This window comes from Ananas comosus, linkage group 6, assembly GCF_001540865.1.
Source record: "Ananas comosus cultivar F153 linkage group 6, ASM154086v1, whole genome shotgun sequence".
NCBI lineage: Eukaryota > Viridiplantae > Streptophyta > Magnoliopsida > Poales > Bromeliaceae > Ananas > Ananas comosus.
The window spans coordinates 13582339-13599996 of NC_033626.1; the positions used below are offsets into that span (position 1 = coordinate 13582339).

General features: G+C 33.8%; 2 protein-coding genes across 2 annotated transcripts; both read right to left on the reverse strand.

Moving 5' to 3' along the window:
• LOC109712153 (protein TIC 20-v, chloroplastic-like) lies at positions 5105-5882 on the reverse strand (the record flags this gene model as incomplete). The annotated part of the gene is made up of 1 exon (XM_020235577.1): positions 5105-5882. A coding segment is annotated over one exon (486 nt), but the record flags the coding sequence as incomplete, so codon positions are not given.
• Positions 8991-17654, reverse strand: LOC109712075 (oligopeptide transporter 5-like). Its single transcript, XM_020235503.1, has 8 exons — positions 17601-17654; positions 16299-16399; positions 14141-14583; positions 13872-13969; positions 13179-13748; positions 10479-10743; positions 9904-10086; positions 8991-9738 (listed from the first exon to the last, which is right to left on the reverse strand). Exons 2-8 carry the CDS (start codon positions 16318-16320, stop codon positions 9118-9120), a joined length of 2202 nt encoding a protein of 733 aa, XP_020091092.1. The 5' UTR covers positions 16321-16399; positions 17601-17654; the 3' UTR covers positions 8991-9117.

The following is a 17658-nucleotide window of genomic DNA, read 5'->3' on the forward strand; positions in this document are numbered from 1 at the left end:
TTTTAAAATGATATAGGATGGCGTCATTAAATAGGATTATTTTTTCACCCAAATCACTATTATTTTGAAAGAAATATAAAATATTTTTGATATTTTATAGGTGATTTTTAAAATTGGGGTTCAAATTTATAAAATTGAAAAAAGTGCCACATTAGAGCAAAAGATATGTTTACTTATTAATTAAAATAAAACAAGACCAATTAATCAATAAAATAAAGTTAATTATAAGATGTATACTACTCTCAGAGATATGGAAAATTTTTGAGAGGAAAATTTGGCGTCAATTCCCACTACTCATATGCCAGAACCGCCACTACATCGAGCTCTATAAATACTAGGGTTCTATGGCCATCTTAACTTACAGAAAAAAAAAAAAATCTTTCTTTACTGCAGCTATTACTTTAACATAGCGAAAAAAAAAAAAAAAAGATTTCCTCTCCCGGTCAATGCTCTGTAATGTTGCGCCAACTGCTAATGCTCCTGCAACTGCTACCGACCGTCTCTAGAGCTTGGTGGCTGGTATTCGAGACCCAAGTTCAAATCCCAGTTGATTCATATTTCCAGCTAAGTTTATTTCTAAATGAAATAAACGAAACGGGTAGTAAATGCTCCTGCTATGAACAGCAGTTGTGTTCTTTGCCGCCGCATCTCCACGTACTGAAAACTCGCCCCCATGCTGCTCTCGATGCTGCCCCCGTATTCCGCACTGCTGCCTAATCTTCAATGTAACTGCAATGCCTTAGGAGCCCTGTGGGGGCTCCATCTCATGCTGGGAACACTTTTTTCCCACGTATGTTGCTTATATATATGATGTACGTTTTTATTTTTCAGTAACCACCTCAAACTAGCTAGCTTAGCTAGATATGTATGTCTTGTTGTTGTATTGTTTGGTGTTTGATGAGTAAACTTGTTAGGTCCATATCTAGCTAGTAATGGTTGTCTATCTATTGTCTTATCTATCTATGTGTTTTCATGTTGTTTAATGGCTTATTTTATGAAACGCAACGTACTACCAATATTAATAATTTTGTTCTTTTTGCCCTTTCATTATTTGCACGTTGATAAAATAATTTATAGGTATAATTAAGTATTATACAACTGAAAGCAACTAGAATATTTCAACTGTATGCCCTATTAAAGCAATTAATGCCGTTTTTTTTTGCACTTAGAAAGAACAGAAATTTTATTTTTTTTTAGTACGTAGCGTGTTTTTATTTTCATTTTTGTTAATTGGATCTATTAAAATGATCCTCGTATTGAACTTGTGGAGAAGCAAACGCCATTAAAAATGCATGGGCAGAGGAGATGAGAGGTGCAAAAATTTGTAAGAGATTTGAATATATAATTTGTAATTTGTAAGAGATTCGAATTCTGCAGCTCTGTATTTTAGGACTGAAGTAATAACTTTAAAATTTTAATGCTAAAAAAAATATTATATAAAAATTAAACTGTAAAATTATAATTTATTTTGAATTATAAATCTAAAAAAATGTTGCTTGTACACTATTACGTGCATCTTTACATTCCTCATTTAAAAATTAAAAATTTTTTAAAAAATTAAAATTAACCGTGGTACTATGTTGGAGTGGACGTGCTTATGAGGTAACCCGTCCTAAAGAAGTAAGCGTCCATAAAAGGTAAACCGGTCTAAAAAAGTAACAGTCAATTAAAGCTTTCGACCGTTAACATGTGAGGTCGTTTTACATCCAATTTGAGAATCCTTGGATGCGTGCCGCGTGGCATTCAGACACTCTGGATGGGCACCCGCTACTCTGTTTTTTGGGAGAATAGTGGGGTTTGTTTAGGTGCACCCGGTGCACCATCTTTTGCTTTAAATTTTATTTTTATTTTTTAATTATAATTTAAAAATAAAATAGAGATATATTTTATGATATTTTAAAAATATAATTAAAATTAATTTTAAAATCCTACACTCTAAATTTTTTATATATATTATTAAAATATCAAAATATATAACTATATTAAATTATAATTTAAAAGTATAAAAATTAAAGCAAAACGTAGTGCACCACGTGCACCCAAAAAAAAAAAAAAAGCTGCTCCCCTCATAAGGCAGGTGCCACGCGGCACTTACAGGGGGCATCCCCAAATTGCTTTTTATGGACACTGGGTCCATAAAATTTTTGCCCGGGACATGTGATGTCCTTTTACATCCTATGACATTGATTACATAATGGCATTGATTACGGCATGTGGAAGGCCGTGAAAATGAAAAAGATATCTAGTGCCATTTTATCCATATAGAAGGAGATTAGAGTTTTTTTTTTTTTAAATAAAATGTTTTGTTTATAATAAGTTTTTTAAATACTGTAAATATTAGGTAATATTACTAAAAATATTTAGTATACCACGCGACGAAAAGTATTGATGCAATCATGTGAGAATTTTTTCTTAAATAAAATTACTGGCAATTTTTCTTTAAATGAAAAATTATTGTTTTTAATAAATTCTCTGAATATTGTAAATATTAGCTAATATTGTTGCAAGGTAGGATACCACGCAAGGAAGGATACCATTTGAGAGTTTTTCCTTAAATAAAAATTACTGTTTAAGAAAAAAATTACTGGCTTTGCCTAATTCAAATTTTGAATTCAGATTGTTCTAAGTTTGGAACTAACGCCCTGCATCGGCCCTCCGCCAGAATAACGCTGTCCATGTCGTGCTAGATTAAATCTGTGCCGACCCTTTATATTTTTTATTTTTAATTTATTTGAAGTTATAAAAATCTAAAGGAAAAGACCAAATTACCTCTCAACAGTCAAAAAAAAAAAAAAAAAATTTAGCCCATTGATATAAGATATTTACGACAACATTGAAGATATCAATAATACCATATCAATAATCTTCATTTAAGAAAAAATTACTATTTACGGTAAGTCTTTTAAATGCTGTAAATGTTAGATAATGTTGTTTTAAGGAACTTACGACACCAGGGTATTAATGACACTATATATATAAATTTTTTCTTAAATGAAGATTATTGTTTACAATAAGTTATTTAAATACTGCAAAAAATGATTTACGACACCACGTAAGGAAAGGTGTTGATGATACCATGTGAGAATTTTTCATTAAATGAAAATTACCATTTAGAGTAAAATTTTTAAATGCCGTAGATATTATGTAATGTTACCATAAGGTATTTACAATACAACGTGAGAAAAGGTACTAATGATACCACGTTAAAGTTTTTCACAAATAAAAATTAGCATTTATAGTATGTCTTTAAATACTGTAAACATCAAGTAATATTGTTATAAGATATTTATCTCCCTAATTATTTTCTAAATAAAAAATATATTTTTTTACATTGGAGGTAATCTCACAATCATATATATAAAATAATAAAATTTTAAAAATAATTTCTCAACTACATGCAACCAAATAAATTATTTGCAATTGCAACGATTTCTACGATATCCAATCAAACAGGATACATGCAGTTGCAATTGTTATATTTTCAACAGCATGCATATCTAACTACGTTGTATTTATAATTATATCTAACTAAACGAACTCTAATTCTTTTAAATGTTATAAATATCAGATATTGTTGTTGTAACGTATTTATGACACACGTGAGAAAAGACATTAATAACACCATAGGAGAGTTTGAAAAACAGAGAAGTGTCTACTATATATGGAGCATTCTTTATTTGGTGGGTGAAAGACCTCTTTCACAAACTGGGATAGAGTGGATAAAATATGGTAATTGACTCAGCAACTATGGAAGGCTATACATTTTTCCTAACTAAGATAGAGAGCCCATTGTTTGTTTGCTTTTACATCCGATGGTCAAGATTATTTTTTATTTGATCATACAAGCCCACTTTTGTAATTAAGATTTAATTGGGACTTTTTATTTTATATAATTTTTTTTTAAAATAGTTTGGGATGTGTGAGAGTTGGTTAATGAAAAAAGATTAAAAAAAAAGGGGTTGAATATGTGATGATTTAATGTTTCATAGAAGAGTTTACTGCACTTAATAATTGTTTTATTATTTTATCATATTATAAGGAACTTAAATTAACAGTACGGTAAAATCAACATAAAGAGTCCACAAATCAACTTAAAATTAATACGCCATATAAGAATTAAGAAATTAAATGTTTAACTAATTTTGTAAAATTATATTCCTCCTACCTCTATAAATATCGTTTCAGTGTGGAGACCTTCACTCAGAAACACATCTTCTTCCTACATAAGTTAATTTAAGATAGAAAAGTAAAAATGAGTTCACTCTCCAGTTGGCGCTTCATGATAATGCTGTTGCTTACATTGCTGCTAGCAGCAGCAGCTAAGTCCCTAGGTACCAAAATTCCGCTGGGATGCTGTTCCGGATGCTGCCCACGTATTCCATATTGTTGCCGCATGATGAACAACACGGCCAAGCCGTAGGAGCCATATGGAGGCTTCGATCGTCACCGCACTTTTTTCTTTTTTTATTTCAGTATGTCGCTATATATATATATATATATATATGATGACTGTTTCATTATCAGTAACTACTTTATACTAGTTAGGTACATACCGAACTAGCTAGATATGTATTGTTGTGTGGTTGTTTGGTCACTAAACTAGCTGGATCCATATCTAGCTAGCTATATATATATATATATATATAATTTCGTGTTGTTCTATAATTAATTTTATGAAACTGCATAGTATTAGCGGTGGTGATAATTATGTTATTTTTATTATTTTTTTTTTTGCCCCTGATTGACACACATTCTCAACTTTGCTCCGTTCTACTACGCTATTCCCCTTCTCTTCCAGCTAAAGTAGTGTATCATAGCAAATTTTACTGGTTTACTAAGATAAAATTTGGCCGTTTAAATGATAATTGATACATTTTAATTAACTCACATTTACGAAACAAAAGTAAAAAAAAAGAAAAAAAAAATTGAGGATAAACAGGACTGATGCCAGAGCTCGAGTTAAACTACTATATATGCAAAGATAATCACAAAGGAGCAAATCCATGCCGATTCCCCTAAAATATTCTATTATTATCACAAAGGATAAGAAACAAGCGCAAAGTATCATCAATTCAGCCCTGTATACATGCCAATTCCCCTAAAATAGTCAGAAATTATCAGCAAAATATTATTAGCAAAATTACGAGTTCTACATAAGATGGTACAACAAGGAAATCTAGTTTTGTAACCAATTCACCACCAAATACCACCAGAAAAAAAAAAAAAAAGAAGGGAAAAATTATAACCTAATCCACTTTTCCGATCCCACCCAAATACCCAAATCGGAACCGTGGAATGCCAAAAACTGACACCTATTTTTGCGAGAGGAGGAGGAAGAAGAAGAAGAAGTAGAAGTAGTGAGGGGAAGGGGGAGGGGCAGATAGAGGAGGTGGCAGTCACAGGACCTGGCGATCGGCGGCGTCGGCGACGAGGGGCAACCAGGAGATTTGGCCGAGGAGGCAGGCGGTGGAGCCGTAGACGAGGGAGACGAGCAAGAAGAAGAAGAAGAAGAAGACGGTGCTGTCGGCGCTCTGCAGGATCTCGTAGCCGACCCCGTTGCTGGGGGCGAAGGACCGCTCGAGGAGGTCGGGAAAGATGAGGAGGACGTCGAGGACGATGGCCTGCATCGTGTTGAACCGCACGTAGCCGCTGAAGCGGGAGGGGTTGCGCACCACCGCGAAGTAGAGGGTGAGGAAGAGGAGGAAGGGGGTGACCGGGGAGGAGCGGAAGAGCCGGATCGCGGGGACGAGGGGCAGGATTAGGGTTTGGAGGAAGGGGAACTGCGCGAGGACGAAGCCCCCGTACTGGACCCCGTCGAGGAAAGGGTAGAGGTAGCACGCGGCCGAGGAGGAAGTGGGTGACCGCGGTTGTATAATACCTAATTAGTTGTAACTACAAATTATTTTTGTCTAACTTGCAAATACTGAAGGCCCAAAAGAACTTACTACTACTAATACATTATATTTTCATAAAATTAGCATACATTGATATCTAGCTAGGCGTGGGCCTAACTAGTTTAGTCATCAAATAATGCGACAACAATACATAGGTACATAACTATTTTAGTCCTTAAACAACAACACAACAACAATACATAGTTACTGACAATGAAAACGGGAATATTCTCCCAGCAAGAGAGAAGCCCACAAAGCTCTTATGGCTTTGCAGTGGTGTTGACTTTTTCGCAGCTCATCGGGATTGAGGGACAGCACGGGGGATTAGGAGGAGGATTAGAAAACACAGTTGTTGTTGCTGTCGCCGCCACCACCAGCAGCAGTAAAAACGTTACCAGGTGCTGCATTACGACGGAGCGCAGGCTACAGGAGTAAATCATTTATTTTGTTATCTTAAATTAAGAACACTAGGAAGAAATTTTTTTTTTAAAAGAGATAGGTAGCACACTACCTGTTATATTTAGAAATAAACTTAGCTGGAAATATGAATTAACTAGCTAGAATTCGAACTTAGGATCTCGAATACCAACCATCAAATTCTTTGCCACTTATTCTAGGAACAGTCGATAACATTAGTAAGAAGTTGATTTGTTTTGTGTGTTAAAGTGGCCAAGGTATGTGGTATTTATAGATGGAGCATAACTTTACAATATTTTGGGACATTAAATGATCGCAGGCTGCACAATTACTCTTGGACATTAAATTGCCCATGTGTAATCTGTTCTTTTTCCTTTTTGTCCGTCAGTAGCCTTTTGGGCTCTCTGCCTCAAGATGGAAAAAATGTAAAGCCTGCCATATAGCTGTTGCATCATTTATCCGATTTCATCCACTCTTCCAGTTTGGGAATGAGCTCTCTCACACTTTAGATATAGAAGACTCTTCTTCTCTTATTTTCAAGTTGGTTAGTCTCCTAATAAATTCTCCAATCTCCAACCACCCCCTAACAATATTAATGCCGATATAAGATAAGATGGCCACTAGATATTCTCCAGCTAGTGGGTGAATTTGTATGTGAGCTCCTATGATACCGTAAAATACGTATATCTACTGGCACTATGAGGACTGCGCCGTACCAGCATGATCCACATTAACTGCACTGAAACAAGAAAAGAACCAGTTCAGCCTGATCCAATTTTGAATTCGGATTGTCCTAGACAAGTTCCATTTTTTTTGGACGTACAGCCTTGCATGTCTCCCCGGCAACAACAACACCATGCAGATCCTTTAAATTAATAAATCTGAGCCGACTCTTTATGTTTTTTTTTTTTATATAATTTGTTTAGAATTATAAAAATTTTAAAAGAAAGGACCAAATTACCTCTCAACAGTCAAAAATTGGTCTTCAAAATATATGTAAAGAAATTTATATTTCTTTGGAAACTTTTAAATTCTTTTGTTCTATCTTTAATTTTCTTAAGTATTATAAAATATATTGTTATATATTTTTAAAAATTTTTAAATAATTTGTCAATAAGTTTACTATATTTATAAAAAATATATAAAGTAAAATTAATAAAAAAAAAAGGTCAGTCCGTGCCTCAGTCGGCACGAAATGCGCGACTTATATTACATACGGATCGTGACCGGCCCGGTCATGTAATCAATTTACACCTACAATCAATCCTATGAAATAATATTTATTTTCAAAAAAAAATAGCATGCTACCCCTTTAGCATGTTATATATTTTATTTTTTAAAAAAATAAATTTAGTTAAAAATATGAATTAATTAGGATTCAAACTAAAGACCCCGAATACCAACCACAAGTCTTCGGCCACTTGCGCTAGGGACGATCAAGACGATCAGTTCCTACGAAATAACGTTAACGAGCTGTTTCCTCGATGCTGACTTTTGAAACAATTTAATATATCAATTCATTTTAATAAAAGTTTTCAACTTAATTCACAAATTATTGTAGGTTTTTAGACTAACATTCAAGCCTAAAATCTAGCACTACAGACATTTTCGTAGCGTGGACTAATTAATGACTTTTTATTTTTGGGTCTTTTCTTTGGGAGTGTTTGTAGGGGTGTAATGTGGGCCGCGTCGGGCCGGCACGGCTCAAATTTTTTGGGTCAAAACGGGTTAGCCTCCGGCCTGGCTCGGTCCTGATTTAATTTCGGGCCAGGCCGTGCTGGGCCCAAGTTCTCTACCCTATGCACCGGCACAGTCCTTTGGTCCGGAAGGCACGGGCCATACTGGGCCAGGCCGTGCTTCGGACCGGCCTACTAAAGTATTTATTTTTTAATTTTTTTTAAACAATTTATTATGAAATTTAAAAATATAAATAATAAATATTTTTATTTAAATTAATATTTTGATTAAAATATTAAAAACTTATAAAAAAATATTAAAATGATCAAGCCCTCCTCCCCAGAAGATCAGACCCCATGGCCCAATGCAATTTGCCTTAGGCCATGGGTGCGGACCGGAATGGCTCGGCTGGCACGACCCAAGCCGGCCGTGCCGTGTCGACCCGCTTGCCTCTACTCTGCCTAGCACGGCCCAAGCCCGTTTCGGGCTGTGCCGTGCCAGCCGGGCTTGGGACGTGCCGGGACGTCGGGCTTCAAAGAGTTGGCCCAGCACGACCAAGAGCCTCGGGCTAGGCCGTCCCGGCACGGGTGCTACAGTACCCGTGCCTTGCTGTAGCCCGGCCTGAGGCCGTGCCGGGCAGGGCAGCCCATGTGCCGCCCGGCTGTTTTACATCCCTAAGTGTTTGGAAAGCAAAAAAAAAATGACAGAAACTCAATTTTCTTTTAAAACTTTTTATCAAATCCCATCATGCACATACCCATATTTTTCTATTTGCATCAATAATTTTTTTTTCTTTTACAAATTCTCACACTTCTAACTATATAAGAACAAAATTTTTAAGAACTTTCTAATGTATAGAAATGAAAATCTCAATTAGAAGTTAAGTACAAAAGTGAATTTGTACGATCAAATAACAGAGAATCTTGACCTTTTGATTTAAAAAGTAATTAAGTTGTTGATATTTCAGGCTTGAATTTTTAAATAACATGAATGGTAGATTATACAGTCTCACAATGAGGACGATCATGTACATTCTCATACATAAATGAAGTTGAATGAGAAGATTAGTTGTTTGGATTAGTTCACAGAATTTTGACCGTAAAATATAATATAATCCGCGCGGCGAATCTTAATGCAGAAGGGGGCAACCTTTAGCTTCAATTCCTGGAGCTGTGGGGCAAATAGCTAAGGGGCAATGATCACTCACAGCTTGCCCCCACCAGCCGATCCCGTTGATGCCATTGAACTGGAAAATACTCCCCAGCAAGGCCATTAATGCAACGCCGCAGGTGAGCGCGCTCGACAACAGGTAGTTGTATCTACTCCACCACGCTCTCCACCTCCTATACACCACATAGTTGAAGAAAAACGCGACGATAAACCATGACCAGTAGTGCACAGGCTTCGCGAACGGCATCTGCGTGGACGCTGCAAAAATCAGCGGAACATTGACTTGCCTGATCCATTCTTTTTTAGGAAATACGCGCGAGATGATCCAAACCAAGACCGTCGCGGAGGCACCATAGAGGAAGTAGTAGTAGAGGCTTGAGTAAGCGCTTAGGGATCCGAAGATGCGTGCCGGTCCAATCACAGCCCAAATGTTGATGCTGCTGTTGATTGCTGTTTGGCCCGGGCACGTCCAGGGGCTCCCCACTGGAAGCTTATCGAGGTCGCAAATGCCATCGACTGTTGAAAGGAGCCACCATGCTGTCGCAAAGTCTACCGAGCTTGCGATCACCGTGCCGACAATCTGCACGAGAGATTGCCATGTATTATCATGAAACTTATAAGGAGCGCAGAGTTGAAGCTGTTCGATTATGGACATGTATGTCTTATTTCGAATGTGTTTGGTGAAATATCACTGACCCAAATAACCAAATAACCAAATGATACTTTAAAAACATATAGGAATTACCTGGACGATGAACATTGACCTCGGAGGGATCTTCATGTAGTGGCCAAACTTGAAAGATTTTAGGAAATTTAGTGCAAGTCCCATGCAACTCGTAGCATAGGATTTGAATGCAAATGTTGCCAGGGGCTTTCCAGGATACAAGTACCCACTAGTCATTTCTGAAATAAGAGCTAGATCTATACCCTGCAAGAGAGATAGCTAATTCGTAATTTGTTCAGGTATATACACGCTCATTAAATAGTAATGCTTTATATTATTATTTACCTATCTTGTTTTCTTTTATTTGCATAAAAGAGAGACAAATGAAACATGACATAAATCACATACGGACCAGTACACTTAAGTAATTGCAAAATATGGAGAGAAACTATAGTACTAAACCAAATTATCGGGGAATTATTGTAGTTACATGCAATGCATGGGATGCTTCAATCAGGTTTAATTCTGACTATTAAATGCACTTTCAATTAATACCCACACACACCTCTCTTTTTTTTTTTCGTGTGAATTTCTGAGCCGGTGTTGGATCCAATCATCATGTCATATTAATTAATTCTATGAGATCTTAAACTTACCATGCTTGTTGTAGCCTCGAGAACCCCGAAAGGTAGGAGGAGAATAAAAACCATGGCGCATGCCAACAGGATCCCCACAAAAGGAAGTTGGAATTGTTTCCCGAATCCTTCAACTGTTAGTATTGATAAACCAAGCATCATTAACAGTAGGACGATAAACCACGATTGCGGGATGGACTTGTAGTTGTTCTTCATCAATCGAGTGTGAATGTCATCCGATCTACTTGAACTCGAACTTGCTTGTTTGTACTGTCGCCATATCGACCTGCAACGACACAGAATTCGCATATCGAAGGCATAACTTGTGACTGCAGGAGTCGTCATTTATCCCATATACAGCTCGCAAATATAAAGCATGCAGATAAACACTTTTACCATCCACTTTGACAAGATATACACATATATACAATTAGTCTATTATATTATTAATAGTACTATGTACTTGGTACTATTAAATTTTCGGTCCTTAGATAAAGAGATATTCGGTTAGAATGGTAGTAATCTTTTAAAATTGAGTGGGTGATTGATTTAGTAGTATGATCTAACGGACGAAAATAATCAAAATGGTAAATCTAACGATAAAAAACTCTATAACACCAAGTACATAGTACTATTAATAATATAATAGACNCTGGTATGCTTCTAGAAGCATGGAGCCCTCTGTGTGTGTATATATATATATATATATCATTATTCAGAGACTATTATTAGTCATATCCTCATGAAAATTTGCATCAAAATGTTCCACTAGTGAAGATACTCGTAGAAAAACTAATAAATAATAATTGAAGAATTAGCAACAGGCATAAAAATAAAGATATAAGAAAAATAAAAAAAAAATTTTAAAAAAACTATAAGAATAATAAAATTATATTTATAGTAATAATAAAAGTTGTGGATTAAAATATCATATGATCTCCAGTAAGAGCCAAAAATCGCACCTAATTAAAGTTTGAGAACTAAAACGTCATGTACCTTATAATTTGAGCAAAAAAATATAACACATTAAAATTTGAGGACTAAAATGTTACGATTCTTATAGCTTGAGACCAAAAGCATAATTTACCCTTTTTATATTTTAGAATATATAACTGTTAAAATTATAAATCGACCAATCATATTTTGGATATTTTAAAAGATTTTAAATGTGAAATTGATCGATCATCGGACTATAAATATGGCATTAAAGTTTGATATTAAAATCAAAACAAAAACGTATAGAACTTTTTAGAACTATGAACTATTTTGAGCCAACTATCCAACCTTTCAAAATTTTATTTTTACTATCCAATCTTTCTACATATATATTAAAATAAAATTATACTTACAATATCAGAAAAAGTTAAGGATTAAAATATCATATGCCTTATAGATAGAGTCAGAAATTTCAACTAAATAAAATTTGAGGTCTAGAGTGCCACGTGCCTCATATTGTTTGAGCAAGAAAATATAACGCATTAAAATTCGAGAACTAAAGTATCACAAGTCTTATAAATTGAGACCAAAAACGTAATATACTTTTTTATATTTTAATTTTATTTCAGAAGGAGACAAAGCTCTTTACGATATATTAAACCATCTAATAAATTTTAGAATGTTTAATTGTTAAAATTAAAAATCGACCAATCATATTTTGAATAATTTAAAAGATTTTAAATATGAAATTGATCGCTAATTAGATTATAAATATGGCATTAAAGTTTGATATTAAAATGAAAATAAAGATGTATAGAATATTTTAGAACTATAAACTATTTTGAGTAAGCTATCAAACCTTTTAAAATTTTGATTTTATTATTTAAGTTTTCTACATGTTAAATTTGAGTCAATAAATAATACTTTAACTTCAAAATTTAAATGCGTCGTTAATTTATAGATTTAGTTAATATACTTCACATGATTTTTGCAACTAAATTTATTAAAATAAATATTAACTTAAACTCTATCAATCTATTTTTATTATTTATTGTATAATTTATATCTAAGTGATAAATATTATAAAATTAAAAAATGTATGTTTAACATATATAACCTATATGATTTAAAAATTATGTATAAAAAATTATATATTTTGAATTTTATAATAAAATAGATGAGAATTAGATTGGATTTTAAAAAAATCCAATTCCTTCAGTTTTGATTAGTGGACAGTGGAAAGCGAAAAAATTAAAATTAAAATAAAATTTTTTTTAAAAAAGGTTGGACCAGTCCCAACCCCGACTCGCTCCCCCTCAAGCAAGGGTGTAATGTGGGAATTATTATTATTCGAGTCAAGTTATATAGTTCTAGTGTAATCATTGCTAGATTTCTGGATGATAGAAAATATACTCATTAATTGTCCATTAATAAGAATAAATATTGATTCCTAACAATATTTTTACTAAATGATTTGATAAATTAATAACAAACTTATCATTTTAAATAAAAATATATAATATTTTTGAAATATCACAAACTTTGAATCAAACAGTTCTTTAATATTGGTTAGACTGTTAGGTGGTGTACGAATTGGCCGTGAGAAATAATTGATTTGTTCATGATAATTGTTAGGATTTTGCATTTGCTCAAACATATAATTGTACATGTTATGTTACTATCTTTTAGAAGGGTACATCTCCTCAAATGTATCATCGTATATGTTATGTTGCCATCTTTAGAAGGATTGTAAATGCATGATATAAAACAAGTAATATTACATACCTCCCGTTGTAAAGAGCCACATGGACTAGAGTAGCTGTTATCGCCGCAAAACAAAAACCATAGGAAACCACCAGGAATGCACTCATGTACAATGGTGAGTATTCTTCATATGCACTCTTATCCAGCTCAAATCTTTTGCTGTCCAGCACCCTTGAAATGTTGTATTTCCCACCGGTCTCGTCGAATGTCCCCGCGCTGAAAATAGGAAATCTTCTTGCATTGTATGCATTCCTCCAGTAAACGAGGGGAGTTACTACGTAAACCGCGAGAACGAACCCAGCGAGCGTGTTAAATGTTGCGAATGCTGGACTGGCCATGGGATTGCCGATCGCAGAGATGGTCGACCAGTCAAGCCCGATCGAGCCAACCCCAAGACCAGAAAAGCCTGACCCAATCTGTTGCGCCGTGATTGAGCTCTTCCAAATCCAGCAGGCGAATGATAGGGCCGTGATCGAGGGGAAGAAGTAGTTGGGAACAACATAGTAAGCAAAGCTCGAGACGGCGACAATCGTGAAGAACTGAATTTTAGTTAGGCCTCCCTTTTGTCTCACTTCTACCTCATGAAACGCCCTGGAAAGCAATGTAAGGTGTGTATGCGTGTGTGTGTGTGTGTGTGTGTGTCTGCGCGCGCGTATATATATTTGGCTGACGCATATGCAAGTAGCATTACGTAATATATGCATGTTAATTTACCTGTAGGTAGAAACATCAACTAAAGTCGAAGGCCACCACATGTACGGAGAGTCCACGAGAAACTTCATAAACACACCAGCAAACCCATAACCCATCACCTGCACAAATTAAAACATAAAATTTCATGATGCTAGCTAGCTAGCTCCTAAAGAGATGATAATTAGGAAACTTAATTAGCTAGAAACGGTACACGCACGCATGCATATTTCTGAACCAAATTGTATCTGTGTTCCCTGATCAGACACATGCAGACATATATAGAAACCGACCTGAGATGTTTGTATCAACAGGAGAGCAGCCCAGGGATTAATCTCCCTGTGGTAGAACGCTTTCATTTGAGGTACCACCTCACTGGCATAAGGGATCCAAGAACCCGACGAAGCTAGAATCATGACGAGCGCGTGCTCTTTGATATTGAAGGGCCCGGGATTTAGCGAAACCTTCCATCCGGTCCACGGGATTCTCAAGGATTTTGCGGGGAGGGTCGCGGCCATCAATCTTCCGAGCGCAAGGAGGCCTAGTTGTGGCAAGTTTGGGTCTAACCCGATCTGATTCTGGCGATAATTGAAGAATTCATTGAGAAAGGCTATAAGGGCACATGAACTGATGCCCAGGACCCATGTTCTGAGCGTAAGCACCGGCAAATCCTTGTTGTCGGTCGTCGGAACCGTGAGCCTCACCTCCTCTATCGGAGAATCATCATGCACTTCACCTACATTCACCATAAGAAAATTATCATTTACGAATACTTTTTCTTTTCATATTTAACGATTCTTAAAAGTGTTCCTATATAGTCTAGGATCACAATTGAAAATGTCCGTTAAAATATTGATAAATAAAGAGTCGCTACGTACATATCGGTATATGCCGAGTGTTAATTTGTAAAATACATTCTAACGTTTTAAAGGCATTAGGTTTTTTTGAGATTTTTTTTTGAAATACAACATTTTAAAGAATCAAAAAATTTAAAATAATAGTACACTTTATCATTCAATAAATTGGTTTGATATAATAGAGTATTTATATGACGATATTGTTTAAAGTGTCGGTTGTAGGAACGTTTAGAAACGCTTCTTCCATACGTGGTCCAAAAAATATTCTTGTATTAAGATGTTCTCATAGTGATTATTAGGATACATATGCCATCATTAATCCTAAATGTTGTTCTATGTTTGTAGATCCTGAGAATTAATTAATTGTTTTCTTCGGATCACAATGACTATTTACATGTCTACAAGTTTGATTCTATGGCTGTTGAAAAATAGTGTGACAAAGAAAAATAAACAGCTTGAATAAGAACAGGATAAATATACTTAATTTATAGATGTGTTTAATTGCATATATCAATTAGCTAAACATATATACAAAATGAAAAACTTGTGTGGTGTTTGATTTCATGTAAATCTACTAGAGATGATTTTTAGGAGAGAAAATTAAGCTTTTCCCATAAAAAGAAAATTTATATATTTAGTTCTCTTGGTTCAGCATCAATAGTAGAATAATATTTTAAGCATATTTTTTAAATGAAACTTTGAAATAATAGAAAAATAGTGAGGTATGGTAAAAAAATAGTGTAGGTCCATGAAGAGGTACATAAAAGAGACATTTACACAGCGGGCGTGATGGGTCCATCAGAGACATTGGATTTTTTGATATGTCCCACTTCTTTGTGAAAATGCCGCTTAATTTGTTGATGTAGTCTTTAACAAGATCAATCTTATTGAAGTAATGTGAACCGAAATATAATGCATCTTATATTTAAATTTTAAAAATTGTTCTAATTTAGAAACTTTTTCACCCATATATCAATAGCATATTGAACATGAATATAGACGAATTTAGCCAAATAAGAAAGAGGAATAAATGCTACTCATTCAAGTTTTTTTTTCCTTTTTTTGTACTATATGACAGGAGATAACAAATGAACAAGGAAATAACAGATTAGTAATGTGCATTTTATGTCAATAATTTATCGTCAATAGATAACAGTTTTATAGAAGGAAAAGAAATTATTGTAGTATAATTACGAGCAGTATAAAAGGAAGTAATTGGAGTAATTGTACAGCTAAGTTAGAGTACTATATATACAATATTAATATTGCAAATCGGTCCCTATACTCTTCAAATGAAAAGAAACGATATATATTTTTTTAGAAATAAATTTAAGTAGAAATATAGACCAACTATGCCATGCAAGGCTTTTTTTCTTTTTTAAATTTTTACTAATTTTATCTCGAAAATATTTAAAATTTACAAAAGCATTAGCTAAGCATATCTCAAATGACAAACTTGGGTGATAAAAAGAGAAAAGCTTTAAAAACATTTTATGCATATTTTTAAGCGAACCTTTTAAATAATGGATAAATTAAGGGATATGGTAAAATATTTGTGCAGGTCTATGAAAAGGTACATGAGAAAGGCGCTTACACAATGGGGGTGATTGGTCCATAGAGATATTGCACTTTTTGATATGCCCCTCTTCTTTGCCAAAGCACCACTTTGTTGATGTAGTTTTCGACGAGATGTTACTGAAACAATTTGAGCCCAAATATAATTCACAGTACTTTTAATTTTTAAAAATTGTTCCAATTTAGAATCTTTTTGGTTCACGCATCAATACCTGTATTGAACATGAATATATATAGAGGAAATTAACCGAATAATAAAGCAGAATACTTTTCTTTCTTTTTTGCACTCATATAGTCATATGATAGGAGATAATATCTTAACAAGGAAATAATAATAGATTATTAATGTGCATTTTATGTCAATAATAATTTATCGCCAACGAATAAAAGCCTTCCTTGTAGGATGAAAAAAAAATACTGTACGTAGTATAATATGCACAAACCAATAGCTAAGAGCATAGTAAAAGAAAATAATTTGGTAAATTGTACAGATAATTCGGAGTACTATACAATATCAATATTAAACGACATCTTTTTATTAATTTTTTTAGAAAAAAAAGATAATATATTATCTGCTTTATTTTCAATAGGAAATTAAATTTAGCTACAACAGTAAGATTTCTAAGCCTCTCAAGAAAAAAGGGCAGCCAAAAAAACAAAAATCTTTTTGTTTTTTTTTGTATCGTATTCTTTTTTGGGGAAGAGAGATATGTAGCAAACTAAGTCCTACAAGAAACTTTTTTATTAGTTTCCTCTCAAACATATTTTAATTTTAAATGCTTTTGTACCAAAAATTTCTAAAGCTTATTACTCATAAATAGCAATAAATAATTTATAAAACTAATATTAAAATTTAAAAAAAATAAAAAATAAAATGAAAAGTGTGGCCTGGTTTGGTATAATTATCATTAAAAAAAAAAAAACGCTAATTCTGTATAGTTTGATTTGTTGTAAGAAATATATATATTTTTTGTTAGAGTTGATTAGCTTGTAATGCATCCAATCAAGTTCTAGATGACAACTTATTTTAAAAAAAAATATTAGAAGCAGAATAAAATTATTTTCAAATTTTATTTTTTATTGTTAAAGTAAATAATTTGAATGAAAGGATTGCAAACAATATGTCACATACTCCTGCGCCTTTTGATATATAAAATTCTATCTAAAAAAATAAAAAATAAATACGAATTAATGAAAAAGAAAGAGTGCCTTCTACGAATTGAAGGCATAAATGAATTCATGAAACTGCTCGGAATTGTTTTTGGCCAACATTTAATTCAGATGCAGTGAAAAAAAATTACAGGAAGAGGAAGAATTGTACCTGTATCTCGAGAAGTCGATATATTTTCTCTGTCGAAAAAAGTTCCAGCTTAACCAAT